The 23,510-nt window shown below is 56.1% G+C and overlaps 9 protein-coding genes across 9 annotated transcripts; 7 read left to right on the top strand and 2 right to left on the bottom strand.

The window, feature by feature from the left end:
* Nucleotides 1-1,850: 1,850 nt before the first annotated feature.
* Nucleotides 1,851-2,189, bottom strand: W97_06786 (uncharacterized protein; the record flags this gene model as incomplete). Its single annotated transcript, XM_007784770.1, has 2 exons — nt 1,851-2,093; nt 2,151-2,189. 2 exons carry the CDS (start codon nt 2,187-2,189, stop codon nt 1,851-1,853), a joined length of 282 nt encoding a protein of 93 aa, XP_007782960.1.
* Nucleotides 2,190-3,273: 1,084 nt separating this feature from the next.
* W97_06787 (uncharacterized protein) lies at nt 3,274-4,386 on the top strand (the record flags this gene model as incomplete). Its single annotated transcript, XM_007784771.1, has 3 exons — nt 3,274-3,390; nt 3,463-3,731; nt 3,840-4,386. The coding sequence occupies 3 exons, from the start codon at nt 3,274-3,276 to the stop codon at nt 4,384-4,386; spliced, it is 933 nt and encodes a 310-aa protein (XP_007782961.1).
* A 340-nt stretch (nt 4,387-4,726) lies between these two features.
* W97_06788 (uncharacterized protein) lies at nt 4,727-6,141 on the top strand (the record flags this gene model as incomplete). Its single annotated transcript, XM_007784772.1, has 3 exons — nt 4,727-4,750; nt 4,811-4,959; nt 5,016-6,141. The coding sequence occupies 3 exons, from the start codon at nt 4,727-4,729 to the stop codon at nt 6,139-6,141; spliced, it is 1,299 nt and encodes a 432-aa protein (XP_007782962.1).
* Nucleotides 6,142-6,536: 395 nt separating this feature from the next.
* On the bottom strand, nt 6,537-8,980 carry W97_06789 (uncharacterized protein; the record flags this gene model as incomplete). The annotated part of the gene is made up of 7 exons (XM_007784773.1): nt 6,537-6,645; nt 6,735-7,047; nt 7,227-7,737; nt 7,787-7,980; nt 8,034-8,643; nt 8,703-8,756; nt 8,810-8,980. The coding sequence occupies 7 exons, from the start codon at nt 8,978-8,980 to the stop codon at nt 6,537-6,539; spliced, it is 1,962 nt and encodes a 653-aa protein (XP_007782963.1).
* Nucleotides 8,981-9,231: 251 nt separating this feature from the next.
* On the top strand, nt 9,232-10,031 carry W97_06790 (uncharacterized protein; the record flags this gene model as incomplete). The annotated part of the gene is made up of 2 exons (XM_007784774.1): nt 9,232-9,312; nt 9,375-10,031. 2 exons carry the CDS (start codon nt 9,232-9,234, stop codon nt 10,029-10,031), a joined length of 738 nt encoding a protein of 245 aa, XP_007782964.1.
* A 1,472-nt stretch (nt 10,032-11,503) lies between these two features.
* On the top strand, nt 11,504-14,205 carry W97_06791 (uncharacterized protein; the record flags this gene model as incomplete). Its single annotated transcript, XM_007784775.1, has 3 exons — nt 11,504-11,516; nt 11,559-11,840; nt 11,966-14,205. 3 exons carry the CDS (start codon nt 11,504-11,506, stop codon nt 14,203-14,205), a joined length of 2,535 nt encoding a protein of 844 aa, XP_007782965.1.
* Nucleotides 14,206-16,148: 1,943 nt separating this feature from the next.
* Nucleotides 16,149-18,606, top strand: W97_06792 (uncharacterized protein; the record flags this gene model as incomplete). The annotated part of the gene is made up of 9 exons (XM_007784776.1): nt 16,149-16,350; nt 16,634-16,792; nt 16,869-17,154; nt 17,208-17,337; nt 17,384-17,474; nt 17,527-17,714; nt 17,767-18,013; nt 18,064-18,131; nt 18,178-18,606. 9 exons carry the CDS (start codon nt 16,149-16,151, stop codon nt 18,604-18,606), a joined length of 1,800 nt encoding a protein of 599 aa, XP_007782966.1.
* Nucleotides 18,607-20,763: 2,157 nt separating this feature from the next.
* Nucleotides 20,764-21,040, top strand: W97_06793 (uncharacterized protein; the record flags this gene model as incomplete). Its single annotated transcript, XM_007784777.1, has 2 exons — nt 20,764-20,825; nt 20,890-21,040. The coding sequence occupies 2 exons, from the start codon at nt 20,764-20,766 to the stop codon at nt 21,038-21,040; spliced, it is 213 nt and encodes a 70-aa protein (XP_007782967.1).
* Nucleotides 21,041-21,568: 528 nt separating this feature from the next.
* On the top strand, nt 21,569-23,485 carry W97_06794 (uncharacterized protein; the record flags this gene model as incomplete). The annotated part of the gene is made up of 6 exons (XM_007784778.1): nt 21,569-21,795; nt 21,846-21,973; nt 22,023-22,237; nt 22,361-22,636; nt 22,760-23,108; nt 23,241-23,485. The coding sequence occupies 6 exons, from the start codon at nt 21,569-21,571 to the stop codon at nt 23,483-23,485; spliced, it is 1,440 nt and encodes a 479-aa protein (XP_007782968.1).
* Between the last annotated feature and the right edge of the window lie 25 nt (nt 23,486-23,510).

The raw sequence follows: 23,510 nt of genomic DNA on the forward strand, positions 1-23,510 counted from the left end.
GAAGGTCTTCCTCGGATTGACTGGTGACACGCGAAGGTGAAGGACTCAAAGTGGACCAAGGCTTCAGCTGAGGGGGCCCAGGTGGGTTCGACCGAAGTGGGTTAGTGCCTCAGCCTCGCCACACTAATACCGGCGAACTTCTACGCTGTAGTTTAACAGCTGGGATAAAAGCGCGTATAATTACAAGGCCTAGCATCTATTCTTGTCTAATCTAAGTAGCCGCTGTAAGAGGATTTCGACGGCTATCTATCTGGATACTACAACAGCAAGATAGTATTGAAGTTTATTCAGCTACTAGGTATCTCTACTATTAGGTGTCCATCTTATGCTTAGGTCATTGTGTCGTTATACTATCCGTGCGAGCACAGAGTACCTGATTGAGAAAGTTGTCACAGATATGTGGTCTTATGCGAGCCTTTTCGGCTCATCTAGAGGAAGTAATGAAAAGGGCTATTGCACGAGATCATGTGTTCGCGCGTGGTGAATTTGATCTCCACGGGACGTATGTAGTCAACGTGGCTTATCCAACGTTCAAATCTGAGAAGGAGTATAGTTTAGCTGGAGAGACCATAGATATAGGACACACCGCAGATACAGGTCTTGCACGGTTCGGCGCTTCTTCGCAGCCGAGTTCCACGTTCCTTAACTTGCTCCTAAATTACTAAACCTTTAGTTTTATTTAGCTACAACTCGGCTGCAACTCCAACCTTATGCTAGGATAGGCGAAACATATAAGGAACTTCATTATAAAGCTCTTTTATACGCGTTTATCTATCATACCACCACTATAATAAGCTATAAGTAAGCTGAGGTTGCTAAGGCATCGTGTTAATATAGAATATTATAATATGCGACTGTAAAAAAGCGATATTTTAAAGGTTATAAGAGCTTTAGGATAAAGTTCCTCACGTGCTAGTCCATCCTATAAGGGTTTGGCAAGTTATGGAACGCAGGTTGTCTTTCGTAAAGAAGCGCCGAACCGTGCAAGGCCTATACCGTTCAACAAGGGTAGAGGGAAAAGACAGCATTTCCCACCGCTGCTGTTTCGATTAGGTGGGTGTTTTGTGGGCTTGGATAAATTGATGACGGTTGTTGATTGTGACGATGGGCCGGTCTGGCCCAGAGCGTGTGTCAAGGAGTCACTGCAAGGTGCACGAGATCTTGATTAAGTGGTAGAAGGTATCTAGCTCGGATCGAGGCTCAAAATACTCGCTCCGATAGGCGCCTGCCGATGCAGCCGCGAGTCGACCGGATCGTGCGTCCACAGCGCATCGATCCAGACCCGTGACAGCGTGCATGTGGCGATGTTTTGTGCGTCAAACGGATGGGTGAGCCGGTGACCGATATTGCCGAGCATAGTGTGATTGCAGGATAAACAGAGTGTATGACAGCTCAATGAGTACTAGGAGATGCTGTCAGAGAGTTTGATGGAAACGGAGCTTGATGGAAGAACAGCCTGGACGGGAAAGTCCAAGGTCGATAACTCACTTTCCCCCTTTCCGTAAGTACCTGGCAGCACGTTCAGGAGGTGAATACCGCGCTGCTCACTTTCCGCTCTAGACTTGCCGTTTGTAAGCGCCCTCTCGACCACGTTCTTGGCACATCGCACTCACAGAGCCATCCTTGATTATGCAATCTCGATGATAATCATTAAAGGGGAAATCGTGCTCGTGGAGAAGTAAGCATGTTCGTACGGAAAGACAACTCGGTAAGTCGCAAAATGGAGGGTGAGTATGACACTCCTCATTGACGCCTACACAGGACCCCCTTGCACTCCACTCAAAGCAAGATTCCCTTCACATAATCCGAGATAGTTCGTCCGGTAATCTTACTCTAATCTTCCCGCTCCATCACCCGCAGCTACCGCACTCCGGCCCCCTGACATCATCAACCTGTCCTAGTTTCCTCGGATAGTTGCTGCCACCTGACCCGCCCGGTCCACCTGGCCCACCACCCCCACCACCTCCTCCATAACCTCCTCCACCACTTCCACCGCCACGTCCCACGCTCCTCCCCCAGGAGGACCTCGGATTGTTGCTGGGCCGGTTCCGCCGCGAGTAGGGGCTGTTCGCCGCGGCGGTGTATGCATCCAACTGCAACAACGGTAAGTAAGTCAGGTGTGAGAAAAGCTCGGACGGTGCCTGGCATACGGAGAACAGCGTGGTAAGATACAGCATCACAAAGACCATGGCATCGTCGAGGAAGCTGCGGACGCGCACGGTGAGGGGTGGGCTGTTGCGGCTGTTAGGGGCTAGTGCGTGTTGAGTCTTCGGCAGAAAGAAGCTTGCCTGGAGAGCACCTGGCCGTTGCTAACGTAGGTCTTCTTGGGCTCTGCCATACTGAAGTCGTTGTGCTGCTGGTGCTTAGAGGACAGACTGGTGATGTTCGAATTGGCTTGAAGGCGGAAGCAGGGATATGTTTAGTTTCCGCTCCGGTGAGACGGACTTGGCGGGACGGGGAGAGGGAAAACACTAGCACGTGATATTGCCTCCAGTCGTCACCTACCCGCTCGCTACCTTGCTTACACCGGCACCAACTGCCTCCACGTTGACTTGCCACCGACTGCCTTCGGCTGCACCCTGACCGGTCGCGATCCGAAGAGCAGCTAGACACTTCTCCAGGCAGCCGGAGAGATACGCACGCCGTGTCTAACGGCTTAGCCCACAGCAATGGTTCTGGCTCCCGCTCCTGCAGGCGAACATGTTCCCCTCGGACCCCTTCTCAAGCTCCAACCTGCTCCAATATCACTTTCCTTCCGACCACGTTTCTGTAGCCATGTTTCGAGTCCAGCCTTCAGGAGAGCTCTGGCACTCGCAGACGGGGGGCCTGGAAAGCGGTGAACTGCGGGGAGCGCATGTATCGGAAAGCCACTCGGTCCCAGAGCGGCAGCATCCTGCGAACCTTATGCAACCCTGAGCCTGGCAAGCTCCATCGCGTTGTTCACATCTCCGTCCCCTGCTCCCGCCAATACCAGCCACTCTTCCCATGATGCAGCGGCTGCTGCTCCGCCCTGAGATGCTCAGCCTACCTAGTCGATTGAGTGTGGATATGCACCAACTGCCCTGCAGATCGGAGGGGAGCTCTGCAAGAGCTACATAAGACTTGGCCTTGAGGACATTAATCAGCCAATCTATCCTCTGCCGCACGTGTAGCTGGCCCGACAACCAGCGCTCCAACTACTTTAGCACGAGCATAGCTCTGTAGATTTACTATCAGCTAGTCAGTGAGCCTCTATTGCAGCCACAACCACAACATCTCTCAGTTGACTTCACTATGGACTACAACTACTTCAACTCGCCGCCGTCCCAGCCGTATCTCTTCAACGGCCTCCCTCCGACACCAAGCTACGACAACGCCTCAGCCACGGCTATAGACAGCTTTCAAGCTCCCGTAAGCACATCAGATCATCCGCTCTACCCCTCCCATCATAACCGCAACCTTTACTGACCGCCTCTCCATCAGGGCCAAAGTCTTGGCCCCTTCCTCCCCGAGCCCGATTATGATGCCCTCACGTACGCCTTTGAGTCCTCTGACTTCATCCTCACTGCCTCCGGCTCGCCGCCAATACCACAGGTTTCATACGTCGCGGACGGCCTCGCAAGGGTCGACGCCGAGGATAGCGGACGAAGACGCAGTGGAGGCAGAACAAGGAGTAGCAGCGAGGAGGACCGGGAGCAGGACAAGGGCCTGACGCCGGCGCAGTGGCGGCGAAAAGAACAGAATCGAGCTGCGTGAGTGCTGCTCTTCATCGTCCGTTTCCGTTCTTTCCCCGCGGCTGAGCTTCCAACCCCAACAATCGCGGTAGGAAGATAGTACTAACGATGACCGCAACGGCACAGCCAACGCGCCTTCCGCGAGCGCAAAGAACGCCATCTCAGGGACCTTGAAGACAAGCTCGAGGCCCTCTCGTCCCAGCACGCGACTCTCGCGTCCACAAATTCGCGCCTCCTCGCTGAGCTCGAGTGCGCACGCGTTGAGAACGATATTCTACGCGCGTCTTCCTCCTCGGATCCGCACCTTATCCGCCCGCCCAGTCCCACCGACCTGCATACTGGCGGTGATGGGCCGGAACTCAAAGAGCCGCCCGAAATACAAGGACAAGAAGAAGCACATTACACCCGCGCCCCCGCCGCGCCCCCTGTGTTCCCCACCCCCGCATATCTGTCCCAAGGGACCCAAGGCACCTACCTCTCGCCATCCGCGGCCTGGGATATGATCCAATCGCACCCACTAGTCCGCGACGGGGGTGTGGATATCACGGAAGTGGCGGCGCGGCTGCAGAGGCGCGCGACGTGTGACGGCACGGGGGGACCTGTGTTCGAAGCTGGGGCGGTGAGAGAAGCGGTGGAGGGGGCGACGAGGATTGGTGGGAACGGATTGGGATAGATGAGGCCTTTGTTCCGGAGTGGAAGGAGATTCAAGCTGGATCAAAGAGGCGTCATGGATACCCTGTTGCGGTCGTATTGGGATTGTTCGTTACCAGCTTCTCGTGTTGTTCAACTTATGATGAACGTGGACTGCAATATGTGGTTTCCCCAACATACTGTTAGAGAACCAACTATGTTACTGCAGGCTTGGATACGTTTGTGCTTTGTTCAGCAGTGACTCCTGGGTCAGGGGCACTGAGGTCTTGAGCGGGCCCCTGTTTCTGGTAGGGCTGCAGGGCTGAGACGAGTATCGCAAAGCTCTTAACCACCGCCGTTTTGTGCCCACACAAACCACCAACATGGCGACGCATCAGAACAGCAAGGTGCAGAGCGCCATCCTTTTTCAGTGCTTCTCTAATATTCCTGTCTAACAACACCCCCAGAAACGCAAGCGCGGCGTAGTCCTCCACCAAAACCCACCCGCTACCAGCAATGGCCTCGACACCTCCAAGCCCACCGCCGTCTTTAAGCCGTCCGCGGGCGGACGGCAATGGACCCTCAGCATTGCGGTGCCCGGCTCGATTGTCGCTAGGTATGTCCTCCCCATCTCCAGCGCCGCGCGCCTATGGCCAACACACTTCCCTTCAGCGTCTCGACACCGGACCTCAAAGCGCGGCTCGCCAGCCAAATCGCGCGCGCCGCCTCCGTTTTCTGCGTCGACGAGATCGTGGTGTTCGACGATGGCCAGTCTCATGCCAACACCGCTCCCTCCTCCTACGAGGATCCGCGCCGCGCGTACCTCCGCCAAAAGGACGAGGAGGAGGGCTACGAGGGCTACACGGATCCGGACCACTATCTGTTCCATGTGCTCAGCTACATGGAGTGTCCGCCGTACCTGCGGAAAGAGCTGTTCGGGTTCCACAAGAACCTCGAGAAGGCGGGGATGCTGCATAGCCTGGACCTGCCGCATCATCTCAAGGCGCATGAGTGGTGCCCGTATCGCGAGGGCGTGACTATTGGGCCTGCCTCCCCGCACTCCTACGACGGCGGCGGTGGCGGTGGCGGCGAAGACGACGCGACAGCCAGCATCGCGACCAAAAAGCAAAAAAGAAAGCGGACGGCCGACGGCGCAGCAGCGGCCGCATCTGCAACAGCAGTCCACACCGGCCTCCCTAACCCCGTCACCGTCCCCATCTCCATCCCGCCCACCACGCGTCTAACCCTCCGCTTCGACCGCTCCGACCCTCCCGCCTCGCCCTCAGAGCCGCTGACAGCCACGCCCGTCGACCCAGCCGCGCCGCGCACCCAGGGCGGCTACTACTGGGGCTACAGCGTGCGGCAGGCGGCCTCTCTCTCGGCCGTGTACACCGACTGCCCCTTCTCCGGCGGCTACGACGTCAGCATCGGGACGTCCGAGCGAGGCGTCCCGCTCTCTTCCATCCTGCCCGCACCCGGCAGAGATGTCGTTGACGCCGACGCCGACGCCGACACCGATGCAGAGGCTGGGACCGCGAAACTGCCACGCACGTTCAATCACCTGATCCTATTCTTCGGCGGGCTGGCAGGCCTTGAGGCGGCGGTGGAGGCGGATGCGGCGCTCCGAGAACGCGGGATCGGGAAGGAGAGCGCGGGTGAGGCGTTTGATTACTGGGTTAATCTCGTGCCGGGGCAGGGCAGCAGGACGATTAGGGCGGAGGAGGCGGTGTGGTGTGGATTGATGGGGGTGGCTGGGTACGTTCAGGGGCAGGGGAGGGCGGCAGAGGTGGAGGGCTGAAGGGTATTGATAGTTCGTGAGGAGCGCGTGAATTGTACGCGTTCCGGAGATGAAGCCGGATAGAACTTGTCATACAGGAGACCGACACGTGGATAGATGTAGAAGACCCTATTGTGAGTAAAGTGTTGAAAAGGCCGTTCAGTTTCAGCTAGGAAAGAGCACGGGCAACAGCTGCCTTTTAAATCGCAGTTTAATTCTAGCTTGTCATATCTAACATGCATACATTAAAGGTCACAGATCGGGCATCTCTTGTATCGAGGAGCAGCGTCCCAACCCGCATCGAGACGGACAACAACTCACCACGCGCTTCTCCACCATCTACACAACTCCCCCGCCGCCGTCGTCGACGCGACTTCTCGTCTCCCAGATCTTGACCGCTCTGAACAGCCCCCATCCTAATCCTCATCAAAGATCTGATGCGTATTGACCAGAATCGTATCCACGACCCTCGCCTGCAATCCCGCATCCGCCATGGCGCCGCGATGTGGTCCCATAAGCGTCGGCCTACGTTCACACCACGTTAGCCCCCTGACTCCATGAAGCAACCCCCTTACCACCCCCTTCAGCGCCCCAGAAACAAAAAGGTGACTCACGCGAAACAAATGGCCAAATTACTCGCACTCATCCTATTCCTCTCCGCATGCTCCTGCACGCGGTTCAGATGCAGCACGACGGCCCTGAGCGTCGCATAGTTGCTATCGGGGAGCCCGTTGACGATGGCGTGCAGGGAGTCGCGGCGCACAATGTCGTCGTCGATGCGCGCGGCGTCGATGAAGGCGGCGTAGTGCTCGGAGGTGAGCAGCGGGTCGGGAAGGTCGCGGAAGAATTGCTTGAGTAGGCCGGCGACAGAGTTGACGTCGTGGTGGAAGGAGGAGGGGTCGCGGAAGTCGATTGCGTGGCCGTCGGCTGCGGGGGGCAGGGGTTAGTGGTGCTGTGTTTGAGGGCTGGTTTTGTGCCGCGGCGCGTTTGTTTGGGGGGGGTGGCTGGACTTGGGAAGTGGAAGACACCGGTGTGTGGACAGGGTGGGGGCGCAGAAGACGGAGACAAGGGCTACTGGAGGGGATGAGGAAACAATGAGTACTTACCGCTGTCGAACATGGCTTTCATCTGCTGTATGTGCTGCTGACTCCCACCGACCCTGTAAATCCCCTCAACATCTAAACCATACAGGTCCACCGCCTGTATGCACTGATACACCACCATCGGCACCGGCGAACCATCTCGTTTGAACAGATCATCCAGCCGCAAGCCAAAGACAGGCTTTGTCGGCGGGCTGTCGTAGGTGGCCTTCTCCGGTAGATACGTTTGTTGCTGCTGCATCTGCTGGAGCGGACCGCCGCCAAAGTTTAGGCTTTGAGGAGAGTAACCCTGCGCCTGCGCCTGCTGTTGCTGCTGTTGGGAAAGAGAAGAGTGGTAGTCAGTTTGCTGCGGGGGCTGTTGGGGGAATGCGGGTTGATAAGATGTATAGTCTGGTTGCATTGGAGGTGGAGCTTGCTGCGGTACCTGTGCGTTGAAGCTTGGTGGCGGCTGAGAAAGGTTGAGGTGCATGGACTGCCGGTTTGCTTGCGGCGTGGTTCCTTGCTTTGACGCTAGAGTCTGCATGTATGTGAGTCGCCGTTCATTCGGAAGGTAACAGAAGACTTACTGGGTGCTGCTCATACTTCGCTTCTGACCGCGTCGGAATCTTGGGTGTGTGGGTTACTATGAAGCTATTGAAGTCATGCTGGTTGTCGATCTTGGCGACCATGTCTCGCAAGCTGAGTTGCGCCGGCTCATTCGGGTTCCTGAGCGGAGAGACGCATATGCCGTTGCCCAGCAAGAGCTTCTCATTGAAGGCAGCTGCAACACCACGTCAGACCGCCATTTCTTCATGCCTCCAACACTATACTCACCGAATTTCTGCAGCTGCAGCGTCAACGCGGAGTCGCACTCTTCGATCAGCATCATGATCGCCCTAACCGCCTCTGGCCTCCCAGTCTCCAGCAGCTCCTTCCTCTGCACCTGCGCGGTCTGCACCTTAGCCGCATAGTCCGCATCAGCAGCCTGCAACTTTCTGTTCAGCTCGCCCTCCTGCTGCGCCTGGCTCTTGGGGCCCTTGAGCCCAAACTTCTTCCCCGACCCCTGATCCCCCGTGCGCACCCTATCGTACTCCTCAGCCAAGCTGTCGTACTTTGCCTTCGCCCTCTCAACCAATCTCTCGGCATCGTTGACCTTCCCCTCGGCGTCCAGGCCCGTGTGCTTCCAGTGCTTGCGGCCGCGCTCCATGTTGTTGGTGAGCTCGGTGAGGTCCTCGTGCATCTGGTGCAGCGACAGCGCGAACTGCATCCCGTTGTCGGCCATGCGCTCGTGCACGCTAGTGATGAGGCCGAATTGGTCGGCATAGCTGCCGTGACGGGCGTCGGCGCGGCGGATGGTTTCTTGCGTCGCGCGGCTGAGCTTCTTGAGCCCGGCGGCGTGGTCTTCTTCGAGGGAGGAGCGCTTTTTAAGGAAGCCGGCGAAGTCCTAGTACGCAGCCTGTGTTAGTGGGTTGTATATCAGGCGTAGAGCAGGCGGGAGCGTACTCTGGCGGATGCGATGGACTGTTTTAGGCGGTTGAGGAGCGTGCTGACGCCAATCTGGGAGTATGTTAGCTCGGCTGTCACGCCAACACCGTAAGACTTCGGCTGACATCTGAGTACAAGACTTCGTCAACCGCTTTAGTCGTCGCGGGGTCTGCTCCCATGGTTGGGGGTGCCGGCGCATAGTGCTGAACGCCTTCCGAGCTGGGTCGCATCGCGCCGCCGTCTTGGATGCCATTTCCGCCTCCGTACGTGCCATTACCGTTGTATTCGGGGTCCATAGTTGAGGAGTGTTGCATAGAGTAGCAAAGGGAAGCAGTAAAGAGCGTGATGGAGATTCTGTATGGCTAGAGCGTGACGTTGGTAGTCTCCGAACCTGTTCGAGCAACACCGGTTGGAGCTCGGGCACGGGCCACTCAATCGGACTCCCCTCCACTGCGCATCATCAACTGTCTGAACCGATGCTCGACATTGCACCCACCGCAGCAAGCTTTTGTAGCCTCAGTCCCCCACCACGTCCTCAATCGCAACCATGTCGAACGCAAGCTTCCACCCCCCACCGTCAATCACTCTCCCCGACGAAGTAGTTGCCTGCCTCCAAAACGCCCGCTTCGTAAGCTCCCCCACACGAGACCCCCAGGCCTCATAGTCCTCCTGCTAACCTCCATGCCCCAGCTCCACCTCGCAACCTCGCACCACAACGTGCCCCACATATCCCTCATGAACTACACCTACCTCCCTCAGACGCCCTACCACCCTCACCCCATCATAATCATGACGACACCGCCGCCCACTTCCTCGCAGAAAACCGCCAACCTACTCAGCAACCCGCGCGTCAGCCTGCTAGTGCACGACTGGGTATCGCACCGCCCGCCGACGCTCTCGCAAGAAGGCCGCGCACCGAGCCCCACGCGCGGTGGCACCGGCGAGCGCAGCAGTCTGGCCTCGCTGCTCATGGGCATCAACACCGCGGCGCTGAGCCGCATCAGCGCGACCATCAACGGGACCGCGCGGCTGGTCGACGCCGGCTCGGACGAGGAGACGTGGCTCAAGAAGCAGCATCTCGAGAACAACACGTTTTGCGACTCGGCGTTTAGCAGCAGTCCGGAGCAGGCGGGGGGCCTGTGGTTGGGGCAGCATCGGCAGGGGCAGAGGCAGCTGGAGGATGAGGATGGAGACGGGGGGAGGGGGACATATATTGAAGGACAGGAGGTCAGGGTCGTGGTGGTCAGGATTAGGGATGGGAGGGTGGCGGATTGGAAGGGTGGGGTGCGGGATTGGTGTCTTGTGGGTGGGGAGGAGGAGGATGCGGGGATGGTTAATGGGACGTGATGGGAGATGCTTAGGGGCAGGTTGTAAGTTTGATGGGAAGAGGCTGGTCTATGGGAGATTGAGGCTCCACGGGTTTGGTTATGGAAATTGGCTCTCCTGGTAAGGACGAAAGCATCTTGCGGCGTACAGGGGCTGTCTGAATGCGGTATGGAGCACCACGAGTCGCTGGCGCTCGGGAGATCTCTTGCCACGATTGTCGGCATAATCGGCTTCATAGTATGTCTGATATTGCATCACGGCTGTTTTAATGCTGCATTTAAACTGAGCACTGCCCCAGGGGTATTTTCACGTCTCACTGTCATGCCTCTCCAGGTCCTATCAAGCTGCACAGTGGCCCCAGCGATATCCGAGACGCATTCGACAATCGTCCGAGCTCGTGCTTCTACTACCAAGTAGATTATCTGCTTAGGTTAGTGAGCTAGATGTTCAGCGGTAGGTCAGCCCATCCTTACTGTCAGTTCCGAAATGTGACAGAAAAACGCTAGTTCTAGAGAGCTGATTGGAGACCTCCTGTCCGCCTTCTTCGTGCATAGGGCTCCCATTAGAATACGGACAAGCACGGCTTCAAATAATGATTTTAATTGGTCGCAACGCAGGGCTCCGCTGGTTGACTGGGTGGAAAGGTAGTATTCCCCTGAAATGAAGATGTTTCTTGAACCGTGCGTTTTTCTCGCACATTTCGGAATCAACAATAGCGGCAGGCCAGGTTGACTGTATGTATTCTGCTCGCAAGCCTACTCTCCCCGCCGGAAACTATTAGAATCACGTGTTATCTCACGAAGCAGATGGTGTAGTCGATATTAAAGACTTCTAGGTTATACTATATATATACTCTTATACTGACTCACTATGTTGATATAAAGCTTTCCTATAACCGCTTCTTAACGATTATAGCCTCTTGAATAAGATTAACGCGACTATAAACAGACGGCACGTGATTCAAATAGTTTCCGGCGGGGAGAGTAATGCGTCTGAGCCACCCCACTGCGCCTCAGCCTTCTGCACAGCATGTGCCGTCTTTTGGGATCCAAACAGAGCATATCGGGAGGTAAGTATGCATATGCATTGCTGGAGCGCGATTATCAGCATTCAGTTGCTGTATGTTCTCCTCGATCTGCTACTCTTTGAAAATTGCATGACTGGTTATCGAGGGAATCTGCTGTAGCAACTTCGAATAGTATGAGCCAGTATGATGTACCATCGTAATGTAATTGCTTCTTGCGCAGCGCATTCGCGCCAGTGGTTGGATCCTCGAACGTGCGGGGAGGGCTGAGTACAACAACGGGCTTGCACCTCACCTGCTAGACCGGACACAGCCCCTATTGACGCGCTGGCGTCGCGAAGGGATTATATAGATATGGAGTCTAGCAAAGTTGTTCTCAGCACTATTTTTTACATCCATCAAGTGGTGCAGTTTAGTTTGCGGAGATGATTATCTACGTCGCGGAGTGTAGGTCTCTATCCCCTTAACCATGCGACCACATTGTAACCCCTCGATGTTGGTTGCGCTAATCTAGCCATGTTCAGTGGGCGGCCGCCTTCGCGAGTTCGAAGTAGAGCCCAGCGACACAATCGAATGCATCGCAGCCAAAATCCAAGAGGAAGACGGCATACCCCTAGACCAGCAGCGCTTGATCTTCGACGGCAAGCAGCTGGACGAATCCCGCACTCTGGACTCGTACAACATCCACCACAAGCACACGCTGCACCTCGTTGTGCGCCATCCGCCCGCCCCTGAGGCAGCACCGGCGCCGGCGCCGGCGCTGACGCTGACTAGCAATGTCCCAAGGGAGAGTTCGTTTCAGACGGGTAAGGAAGCGTACACGAGAACGAGGGAGTGGAAGGCTCTAGCGGATCCGGGGGCTTTGACGCAGATATCCATATCGTGGACCCGCAGGCGCATTATGCGGCTCTTGATTTACTCGAGCATACAGTTGTGACGTCGTCGGAGTTGTATCGTCAATCGGGCGTGTACCGCCTAAGCAGTTCCGGGAAAGCTGCAGACGTACGGCATTTGACGCGGACATCTACGGTACCTGAATGGATCCACGACCTCGTGCTCGACCTGCAGGAAGACGGCGATTCTGAAGCGAGTGGTACCATTGCCAGCCTCTGCGAGACCTACTTCATCATCCTCTCCGTCCTTGCAAGCTTCGATCTTCTGGAATCGAGGCAATTTTGTACCTCATTCTTCAGTATTCTCGTGGAGCGATCCGATGGTACAGTTGCCGAAATTGTCAAAATCCACAGGGCGGTCCTTGTCATGCTCAATGAGGCGCTCGAGGTAGCGATTACCGTTACCCGCGAAGGAATGGCGGATCCCAAGAGCGCCCATGAGGCGCTCACGGACTGCGTTGGGCCGGCTTTTCAAAAGTTCCTTGACCTACTTGACTATCCGCAGCTTGGAACAGATGCGCTTGTCATCAATACTACGTCTGAGATGCTCAATCTCTGCCGAATGGTGGCTTGTATTCTGGATTTAGGCTTGGTGTGCTATGTTGGATCACACGGAGCGCGGTTCGATAAAGAGCACTTCCAGAGGAATATGGATCCCTTGAGGTTTGACCTGGAAAACAATTTCTCATTCGATTGTGGCTTGCGGGATCTAGCCTGCCTCAACAGCTTCCTCGATGCGAAATCAGTCTGGGTATTCCGAGCTGGGGTCAACCTCCCACCAAACTTGCCACAAGACAAGAACCAGAAGAAGCTCTCCATCCTGATCACCATCGACGCCCTCGCCGATATCTGGGGGCCCGTGTGGGCCGAAGTTGCGGACCAGGGCATCGTCGGCGAGGGACTTACACGCATCAAGAAATATCACGTTTCGAAAGGGGTCATTCGACGTGTCCGGGAAGGCCCCGAGTCTACCATTCCGGGGGCAGTCAAGTGCCACTGGTATAGCTGGACGCAAGACTACCGGCGGCGGTTCTCAACGCTGTTAACGAAAACCAAAGATCTGTCTATGGCGCTGCATGACAAACTGCTTATTGGGGGCGACATACGAGTTAACCCTGGATGTACTTACACCCTTCAGGAGTACGAGACGGACTATGGCGACCTGATAAGCAATCTGGGTTCAAAGCCTTCCACGTGGAAACTGGATAGCGCCGCCGTGACCGTGCAGATAGGTGCGCCAAAGGTGATCGCCTTTCAGATCCAAGGAAGTGTCAAGAAGGTCCCCGAGACTACGGTCAAGCAGTTCATATGGGAGAAGTGGAGCTTCGAACCCGAGCGCGCGAACCCGGGGATGTTGAACAACTACTTCGGTGTGATGATCAGCAACTGCACCGGCAACGCGATGAGGATACCCATGAAGCAGATCTTCCTGATGAAGCCAATTCAGGAGTTGCTGGAACGTCAGATACCGAAATGGGCGTCCACACAATGGGGTACAGCCTTCCAAAGAGCGCTGCAGACCACGTCCAAGGACGCGATATTCCAGTTCTGGAACAAGCACACGGCCGAGCGGCCGCTCATCGGGCAGCTGGTCCGTTCTGTCCTGGACGTGCTCGACAGCACGAGCAGAACCGAAATTGGCTTCCGCGCGGCATTTGTGCATCAGAATCGCGAGCTTGGCGTGGATCTCGAAATCGATAACAACGAGTGGGCGGGGCTGCTGAAGGACTCGTATCTAATGGCAACTTACGTGGTCGTCGATGAGGTCTGCTTGGAGTACAGACGTCCGGACCATACTACTTCAATCTGCGGCGGTGAGTCGCGGTATACGGTACTCCAGACTAAAGTAGGGCTAAAGAAAGGGTCCACCCTGAACGAGCGCCTGAAGATCGAACCGCACAGCCAGACGTACAAGGAAGTCAACGATGAAGAAGCAGTCGACACGCCCTACTTCATGACCCCTGAATCCTCTATCAAGCGCACGCTCCTCCAAAACTACAAGCTCACCTTCGCGAAGGAACTGTTGGATCACTACCCGTACCACTCGAGAGAGTGCACGGCCAAGTTGGTACTCCGCGCGTCGGGGAGGAGTTACGGAGGCATGAGTCATACGCGCACTCGCACGCTGTTGGGCTGTGCTGGCGGTGTTGGTGTTGGTGAGATTGATAATATGGCTGTGACTGGTAGAGTGGAAGATTATATCCATAATCAATCCACTCCATCTGAGCTAGATCGAGTGATTCAACTCTTTATTCAATCGAACTTGTGGCATCACTGAAGCGGCGATGCTGAATGACCGAGTCGGATTCGCCAAGGTCAGCTTTCGCGGCAGATTACCTAGGTAATGCTATATCAATCGTTGTACACATCTCTGGTCAGGCTCGGGGAATTGTATATCCGGCGGAGCTGCTGATCTGCGCCTCAGTCGCCCTTGAGACAGAAATTCGCAGACTTCAGCATCACTGAAAGTTGCTAGATTTACTATGTTTACTAAGATCCTTATTGTGACCCTTCTACCTCTAGTCAGGCGTGCGTTAAGTGGACCAAAGCTTCCGAAATGATTAAAGGTCTCGCCTTTGGCCACATTTACCAAGACCTTTATTGTGCCGTAACAAGCTCACAAAGTTTGCAGCTGTCTCCTTTTATGTGTGACTTTGAGACAGCTGTGTTGTTTGACGAGCAGAGCCACGTCTGAGCTGGATTCATGATCATTTTAAGGGTTAGGGAAATAGACCGGTTTCCACGTGATGGAAAGGAAGAGTTGCTCAGCAGTGCAATACTTCAGTGCATCGCTCACCCAGGACGTCTTCGATCTAGGCAGTGCGTGTTGGATCACCCACCTTGATGTTCACGAGTAGCTCTTAATGCAGCACTCGTTGCTGGTTTGAAGCTCTTTACTGTAGACACACTGCACTCAGAGGAGTCTTTACAAAGCAGATAACTCTTCCACGGTGCACAAGATTCTGCTGGCACGCGTGGGCTTCGTCTCGTATGACGTGCAACAAAGCCGAAGAGCAAAACACTTCTGCTGACCGTTCTATCTTTCAGTACGTGATGAACAAAGCACTAGCCGCAGCTTCCATGAAGGAAACTCTGATTGAGTCCGCTGATGGATACCTGCTCTGGCCCCCATCAAGAGAGCCTGCGGCACTCAAGGATCGTGTTCCGTGAAGACTCTGCTTGGTGACAATCAGGGGCAAAGCGTTGTCATGCGTGCAAACTGATACATCTCCTCGCGATGCCTCGGTGGAGTTGCTCCCCGGGGTACCGGATAGAGGTGCCGCTGCCCAGTCACCGCCGGGCACCAATCTACCAGTTCATTGGCAGCTGCCCTGATAATCTTGCCGATTTCCGGAGGCAGAAAACGTGGCTCGACGCCTTCTGTGCGTCAACGAACCCCTGCGCTGAGCGGTGACCAGCCAAGCACACACTAGAAGCTGCAGGAACCCTGGAGGCTTTCAGGAACGAATGCAGTGGAAACAAGGGCCGCGTCGTTACAAGACAGCAGCGCATCGAGCCGTGGTAGAGCGCAAGCAGATGCAATGCAGGATTACTCAAGCAGAAGACCTCAGCAGCTTCAAGAAGCGCTGCATGCCCCGTAAAGCGTGCTCTGCCCCCTTGAGACCAGTCCCCGAGCAATGGCAGCTTCAGCATGAGCAGTTTAGTGCGGCGGAACGGGGCGTTCGTTCTGCACGTCATCTGCGGTATGGGCTGATGCCAAAAAGCTTGGGGGTGGGGCGCCATCCCTGTTCGGAGTGAAGTGACAGGGATGGGCGAGGTCGGATGGTATTCCTGGAGCCCAACGTTCATGCCCACGCGAGAACTCCCGCAAGCTTTTGCAGTGCTTCTCCAGGCGCGTCGCAATCGTCTGATCTGACACCCTGCGGCCCGACTGTCGCGTCCAGGCGCACTGCGAGATTGCGAACTTCGCCCCCTGGTATTTCAAGGCTTCGCTTTGCCAGCTTCCTCCGTCCAACAACACCTCTTGCACGCGCTCTGAGACAGACTATCAAAGCAGCCTTGCGCTCACTTGTGCTCACAGCGCGCGTCCTTGTCAGGATAAACACCTCGTCTGCATTGCACTGCCACGCGGTCACAGCTCACACACTTTGTAAGCACGCGTCCACCCTCGACCACGCGTCAAGCCGCACCACTGACACCCCTGAAGGCACAGCTCACACAGACTTGCTTCTCAAGCCAAGGACAGTTGTATCAACCGACATGTCCTTCACTCCAAAGACGCCAGCCAGCTCCGGCGGCGGTGCCGAGAGCGTTGCGGAGGGTAGCGGGGCCAGACCAACTCCACACACTGCAGCTCACCTCATGACGATGATGGGTGAGCCCTCGCCGGCGAGCACGTACGGTGAGACGGTCGTCGGAGGTGACAGCGTCCCGGCGACGCCGCTGAGTGCGAACGGAACCGGTGAGTGATTACGCGTTGAAAGTACTCATGGCAATCCTCTCGTGGGGCGTCGCACCATTCACACACCTCAACCTGCCCCCCTGTCTTCCACTTCTGTCATCTTGTCTGTGTCTGCTCGCGTCCTCACGCGTTCGGGAGTCTTGTGAGACTCTTCCTCTTCTCAGCTGCTGCTCGTGTCTGTTCAAGCTCGGCACTCAGCATCGCGTCGCGTGTCAAACCCTTTCTTGGTTCAGCACCTTCGCGTCTTCGATAGCGTGTCGGCTAACAGCTCTGGCAATGTCAGACATCACAAGCGGCTTGAACGATGGCTTGAACAAGATGACAATGAACGATGCAGTCGATTCAGTTGGCGAAGTCCAGGCGAGGCATCCGATTTACGGATTGGGTCTCTCTACGAACCATCTATCCGGCTCCAGCCCGGCCCAGCTTGGACACATGGTCGGTGAGCTGGCAGGTGGCATGTCGAGTGGTATGGCGTTGCCCCTGAAGAAAGATCCAAGCTGACCCCGGTTGATCAGACCCCGGACCATCGAGGCCTTTCGTCCTTCAGAGCACAGCAAGCGGCGAAGCTGACGACCCTTTCACCGCTGGAAGCGCGACGTCCGCACCCACTTCGACGTTAGATGCCCAGAGTGCTACTTCAGACTCCAATGATGACGATGATGCTGTCGATCAGCCGGGCGGAGCGGCATTGCCCGCGCAAGAGGCTCCGATTACCCCCAACGCCCGTCTTCTGACAGAACCCCTCTCACCGGAGAATGCTCAGGCTGTATTCTTGCCGGACTCATGTGTTTTCGTAGCGAAGTACGGTCGTGTTCACCCCCATGAAAACTCGCGGCTTACGTGAGTCCCAACAGTCTTCCAACCAGGATGTCGGATGAAGAATTGGGAGATGAAGTCACTCGTGTCTTCAAGCAGTTCGGACACTGCTACGTAAAGATCAAGCGCGATTTACGGAACATGCCTCACGCGTTTGTGCAGTACACGGTAAGCATCAACCAGTCATCGAATGGTTCAGGACTGATTGGACTAGCTCAAGGCCAATGCCGATGCTGCCATTGAGCATGGCAACGGAAGCCTGATCTTCGATCGCCCCTGTCGGGTCGAGAGCAGCAATGCGCACCGTAAGTGCCCAATCCAATACCCTGTCCGAGTCTTCCAACTCACATCGAGCAGGGTCAATCTATCTGACACGTCGTGACGGGACCCGGCCTCTCGAGGGTGATGTTCTGAGGTTGTTGAGATCGTACGGTGAGGTCTGCAAGCTCTGGTACCCTACAGACACCGAGAGGGAGTTGTGGGGTCTCCCAAGGGGTATCTGGGCGAAGTTCACGTTCTGGCAAGACTACAGCGACGCTTGTAGAGTTCGTTGCGGCCCTGCTTTGCCGTCCGGCTCACGTACTGACAGTGTCCCAGGGCTTGCGCGACCATGCGGTGTACCGCGTTGAGGAGAGGAAGGCGCCAAGGAAGGGAGACACCTTCCATCATTACTCTGGTCCGGTTCCATTTCACGCACCGGTGTATTTCGATCCGACGATCCATGACCCACGCGGGGTGTTTGTTGGCGACTTGCCCCATACAATCAAGGAGCATGAGATTCTACGCTCTTTCGAGGCCTTCGGACCGGTTGAGACCATCAAACTCAGGCTGAGGCCGGGGAATGGTGAGTCTTTCGCCGTCTGTTGCACAAGCCACGCTGACAAGTATTCGTAGGATTCACGTCTTACGCGTACATCACGTACTTTCGCCCGCAAAACGCTACGCGTGCTGTACGCAGCCTGGTAAGATAATTTCCCTCAAGTGAGAGACTTCGCTGACCCTGAGAAGCGCAGCACGCTGCTGATCGGCAACAACAGAAGGGTGCGAGTTGAGTTCAAGCGCCGCGATCGCCAGGATGCTCCGTCGTACTCAGCCTTGTTCGCACAATGGATGTCCGCCAGTCGCGAAATGGGCATTCCTCCTCCGGGCTACCCGATGGGTGCTTCGAACATGTATGTTCCGGGAGCAGGCGTTGCGCCGTACCCAGGCTCTAGCATATTCCCCGCCACCTCAGCTGCGCTTTACCATCTACCGGCTTTGCCCCAGCCAGCGTCCGGGATGTCAATGTCGCTGCCCACCCAAGGCATGACGGCCCAGAACATGCCAGCTCTCACGAACGTTGCCCACGTTCCGAACCCAGGTCATCTGGCACCCAATGGCAGCAACGGCAACCAGTGGATCAACGGCTCCTTCGCTACTCACCACCAAGCCCAGTAGAACTGGGACAAGTAGTGCATTGCTCTTGAACACACCGCCGGAGTTCTGTCGCGTCTGCCTCTGCACATGGCCTTTCGGATCTGATCATTCGGCTCGCTTCTTCGCTGTACTCGATTCTCCAGATTCGCGCGGGTTCTGTCTAGGCCTTGTTGTCGGTCCTCTTGCCTTCATCTGCCTTGACATAGTGTCGGATCTCTTTTCATTTCTCTGTTTGCAAAGTCGCCACGCTGTTCCGTCTCTTGCTGAGTTCATCTCATGCCGAGCACACAGTGGACTTATTGCGAATTACGTTATGTAGCAGCGAACTGGTGCGCCAGTGCTAGCGATGGATGGGTTAATGATTGCTTTTCTCTTTCATGGGTTGCCTTCTGAGCAGCGAACTGAGGCGTCAGTGCTCTCACATCTCACGCTGAGCCTCGTCTCATGCTGAGTACACATGAGGCTTCTCGCCTCTCAGGTTATGTAGCAGCAGACTGCGGCGTCAAGGCTGATAATGAACAATCAAAAGTGGCTTTCTCTTGATTGTTCCCATGAGGTGATGCCACTTGAACTTCTCTGTCGCGTCTTACAGTATGGGCCCTCCTCTTTCAGCAAATCCCCTGAGTCACTTCAACAGCCGGTGCAATATATATCGCGAGCCGACTTCCTCACTCAGAAAGTACCAAGCTCCAATGGCGTCAGGAAGGAAGGGTCGACTGAGCTCCTGTCCCGAAAAAAGACGCGTCGCCGGAGTCTTCTGGATTATCATCCGTTAATCTCGTTGCTCGACTGTCACCCGCTCGGCCCCTTGTCCCGGAATGGCGAGCTTTATCCCGTCGGAACACATGCGGCCGTCCGGTAGTAACCCGCTTTGGAAGCCTTGGCCCGAGACATGCGGGTGCTGTGTCTTTTTCTTTCCTGACCGCTAAAAGGAGGTCGCTGCCCTTCTCGGGATAGTGTCTTCGGAAGAAGCGGTCAACCTCTCGTCCCATCGCTGCCATCGAGTACCGAGGGCGCGATACCTGAAGAGGAGGCGTTGCTTGATCGCTTCACCTCCTTGATGAGGTGGTGTAGTTTTCGCAGCCTTCCAACGCGGGCACTACTGGACGCGCTGATGCAGTCTGCCGAATTGATTCAGCTACCAACGTCTTTGCTACCGTGGCTGGAAGGACGTTCGGATCGTAAGAGACAGGCTCGTGCGGACTCTCGGGAGGGTGCGGCGGGTATCATCGCGCGCTTCTGGGCCATAGCGAACGCGCGTCGCCCTTCGGAGTAAGGTATTCTTGGATCGAGGTGAGCGGCAGCAGCAGCAGCAGCAGCAGCAGCAGCAGCTGTAAAGACTGATTCTCCGCTATCGAGCTTCCGTACTCGATGTCTTGCAGGTAGGCTGGATCGCGTGTCAGCATCACTTGTTCGTTCTGGGGTGGTTCATCTGGAAGAGAGATCCAGATGGTTGATCGCGCTGAAGGTCACCGAGCTTGCCGCGAAAGAAGCCTCATCCAAAGGGTTAGATTGTCCGATGAAGATGGCTCTTCACCTTCTTGCTGGCGCCTCGCGTTTTCCAGATCTCCTCGCGGCGTTCGTGGATCTGAACGATGCGGTCTTGTCGCGATTGGTGAAATGCGGCAACCAGAAGTCGAAGCGGTGGTATCTATTACACTCTCCTAGGAGGTCCCCCTTGGTAAGGGAGCTTCAGATCCCTCTTTCGATACACGATCTATTGAGGGTGACCTGAAAGCTCTCGTCGCGAAGCGCGAGTCGCGTCGGCTGTGAGCTGCGGTAGGGGCACGAGCGAGCATTGTGGACGGAGCAGTGGAAAAGTTTTATGAGGACTTGAGGAGCAGCGAAGCATACGATCTGAAGCAAATCTGGCCTCCTCGGAGTCGAACAAGAAGTTAGAAGCGGCAGGGGTGGTGATGGTGTTGTGCTTGGACCTTCCGTGCGGGCGTTGATGCGGCAGGGGGGGCAGCTGCGAGCCGTCGATGCTTGGCCAGGCTTGAGTGGAGGAGGGGCATGATCGAGGCTCACGCCCAGCAAAAAGTAAGGAAAGTCTAAAACGACATCCATTCATCCCATTGTTTGGGTATCTACAACTCCCAATTACTGAGCTTGTGAATTTACTGTATCAGCAGCGCATCAGGCCCTCGAGAGAACTTGGACAATCGAGAATCTACCACTATGGGCGTGCCATCCTTCGCAGCATCGAACTCTATCATCTATCTGACTTATGGAGCATTCCTGTATGTCTCATGCCTATCAGCGCGAAGGAAACGTAGTCACCTTTAGCTAACATACTGCTTCCAGTGTAGTGGGTCTCCTGATCGCATGGAAGCTCCGTCACCAAAGCAAGACCGAATTTCTATCCAGCAATCGAACACAGAAAGGTCCGAGTCACAAGCTTGCCGTGTCTTCGGCCTCCAGAGACACCCCCTTCCGCATGCGGTACTCCCTCTGAGGAGATGCCAGTATCCGACTTGCTTCGGCCACCTGCTAACAGCTAGTCAGCCATTCCGCTCGCGTTCAACTTCATAGCTTCGGGTGAGTGGGCTGGGCGAACAGGAGGAACCTGTTGGTCCGAAGCCGCGGCAGCAACGAGGGAAAGACTCGCGGGATATCGCTGGGACAGCATTGTGCTGCGCCCCAGCGGTTGATCACGCTTTGTGGCGGAGTACTGTTCGAGATACCGTTCCATGATCAGGTTCGTATGCGGATGATTTCACGCGGAGCTATCATTGCCGCTCCTCTAGCTTCTCTGTCACTTCCCACCGCCTGGGGTCGGCAGAGAGCAGAGGAGTGACATGGTAGCTCTGTGCGGCTTCACTACGGGCGCCGAATCCACACCATCCGTAACAGTTCGTTGCGGATGGCGCGGACGAAGCTGAGATGTACCGTGATTACTCGATCAAGATAATGCTTGCGTGAGGAACGTGCTGCCGCGCTTCTACCTTCTTGTTCCCCCTCCGATTTCCTCGGAGGACTGCTAATGGCTCTAGCTCTCGGCTCTGGTATCCTCTTCACCTATCCTCAGATCGCTACGCTCTGCGGTGTTCAGGGCTTGGTCATCTATACCCTCTCTTCATCGCTACCGCTCCTGCTCTTCGGACTCCTTGGGCCGATTATACGACGGAAATGCCCTGAGGGGTTCGTCTTGACTGAGTGGACGAGGCAGCGATATGGCGCTGTGACGGCCTTGCTCCTGAGTCTGGCGACGTGGGTCTCCGGGTTCTGGTTAAGAGAATAGATCACTGACCGGAATATAGCCTCGTCACACTGTTCTTGTACATGGTCGCCGAACTGTCAGCCCTGCAGCAGATTGTGAGTGCCTTGACAGGACTAGATGGGCTCCCGGCGGTCATTGTCCAGTGCGTCGTGACGACCATCTACACATGTACGTCCTCGCCAGCCCTTTACTAGGTTCTAGCTGACCGCCGGCCCAGCACTTGGTGGATTCAAAGTCTCCTTTATCACAGACAACATTCAAGGAGCAATGGTTGTCGGCCTGATCATCATCGGGGTCATCACAGTTGGCGTAAACACTGAGATCGACAAGAGCCTGGTCGACTCATCGGGGCTCTTGGAATCTAGTCTTCTGGGCTGGCAGCTGCTGTACATCCTACCGGTAGCCATCTTCACGAATGTCTTCTTCATCTCGGTACGTCTCATACGCATTCTCTAGCAGAGATTTCACCCGTCGATACCACTTCTCATCGCTCCCCTGTCCGCACATGAACCCTCCCCACACCTCCCAGCACCCACTAACAACCCGCACATCCAGGGCTTCTGGCTCCGCACCTTCGCCTCCCGCACCGACAAAGACCTCCGTATCGGCACGGGCATCGCGACCGTCGCCGTGGCCATCATCCTCGCCTTCGTCGGCTCTACCGGTCTGCTGGCCGCCTGGTCCGGCGCCTGGCCCGGCGACCCACCCCAGGACGGCGCGATATCGTTCTTCCTGCTGCTCGGGCAGCTCCCGGCCTGGGTCGTGGGCATCGTGCTCGTCATGGTGGTTAGTCTGTCCACGGCGGCTTTCGACAGCTTTCAGAGCGCCATGGTGAGCCTCCTCTCCCCTTTCCTTTCCCCTCAGGAGTTCCTCGCCCTGCCAAGCCGTTGCTGTTTGTTTCGTTGGGGGAGGGGGGCTACATGGTCAGTTATGCTGAGAGAACGGCGATGACAGGTCTCAAACGGCAGCAACGACATCTTCCGCAACCGCCTCAACATCTGGTTCATCCGGCTCTCGGTCGTGCTCATCATCGTCCCCGTCGTGGTTGTCGCGCTCAAGAGCCCGGATATCTTGACTATTTACCTCATCAGCGACCTTGTCAGCGCGTCGTTGGTGCCTGTGCTCGTCATCGGGCTGTCGGACCGCTGCTACTGGTGGCGCGGGTTTGAGGTTGTTGTCGGGGCGCTCGGGGGGATCTTCACCGTGTTTCTGTTTGGCACGGTGTATTATGGGGATGCGGGACGGGGAGCGAAGTTGATTCTGCTGGAGGGGGGGTTGTATGCGGAGGATTGGGGCGCTTTTGGTATGGTCCTATGTTCCTTGGGTTCTCTTCTTTGGCGGCGTGCACGCCTGTCCCGTTACGAGGCCGCGAGGCGTCGCTCCCCAGCGGTGTATACATGCTTCAGTTTAGGGACCACTATGCTGACCTCACCAGGTGCCTTCGTCGCCGCCCCCGTCGGCGCCCTCCTGTGGGCCCTAGCCGCTTTCATCCTGCGCATCGCCTTCCTCTTCATCAAGGCGAAAGTCCAGGGGCGTCGATTCGATGCCTTTGACCGGCCCATTCCTGCGGACCCGGGTCGCTTTGCCGGTACTGATGCACTGAGTACGGGAACTGGCGACGAGGAGAGGGACAGCGTCGTCAGGGGCTCGAGGCGTGCGGAGCCGGGGAAGTTCTTTTGAGGGGAGATGGGTGGGGGGCTTGTAT

The sequence above is a fragment of the Coniosporium apollinis genome (genome assembly GCF_000281105.1).
Source record: "Coniosporium apollinis CBS 100218 chromosome Unknown supercont1.36, whole genome shotgun sequence".
Taxonomy (NCBI): domain Eukaryota; kingdom Fungi; phylum Ascomycota; class Dothideomycetes; genus Coniosporium; species Coniosporium apollinis.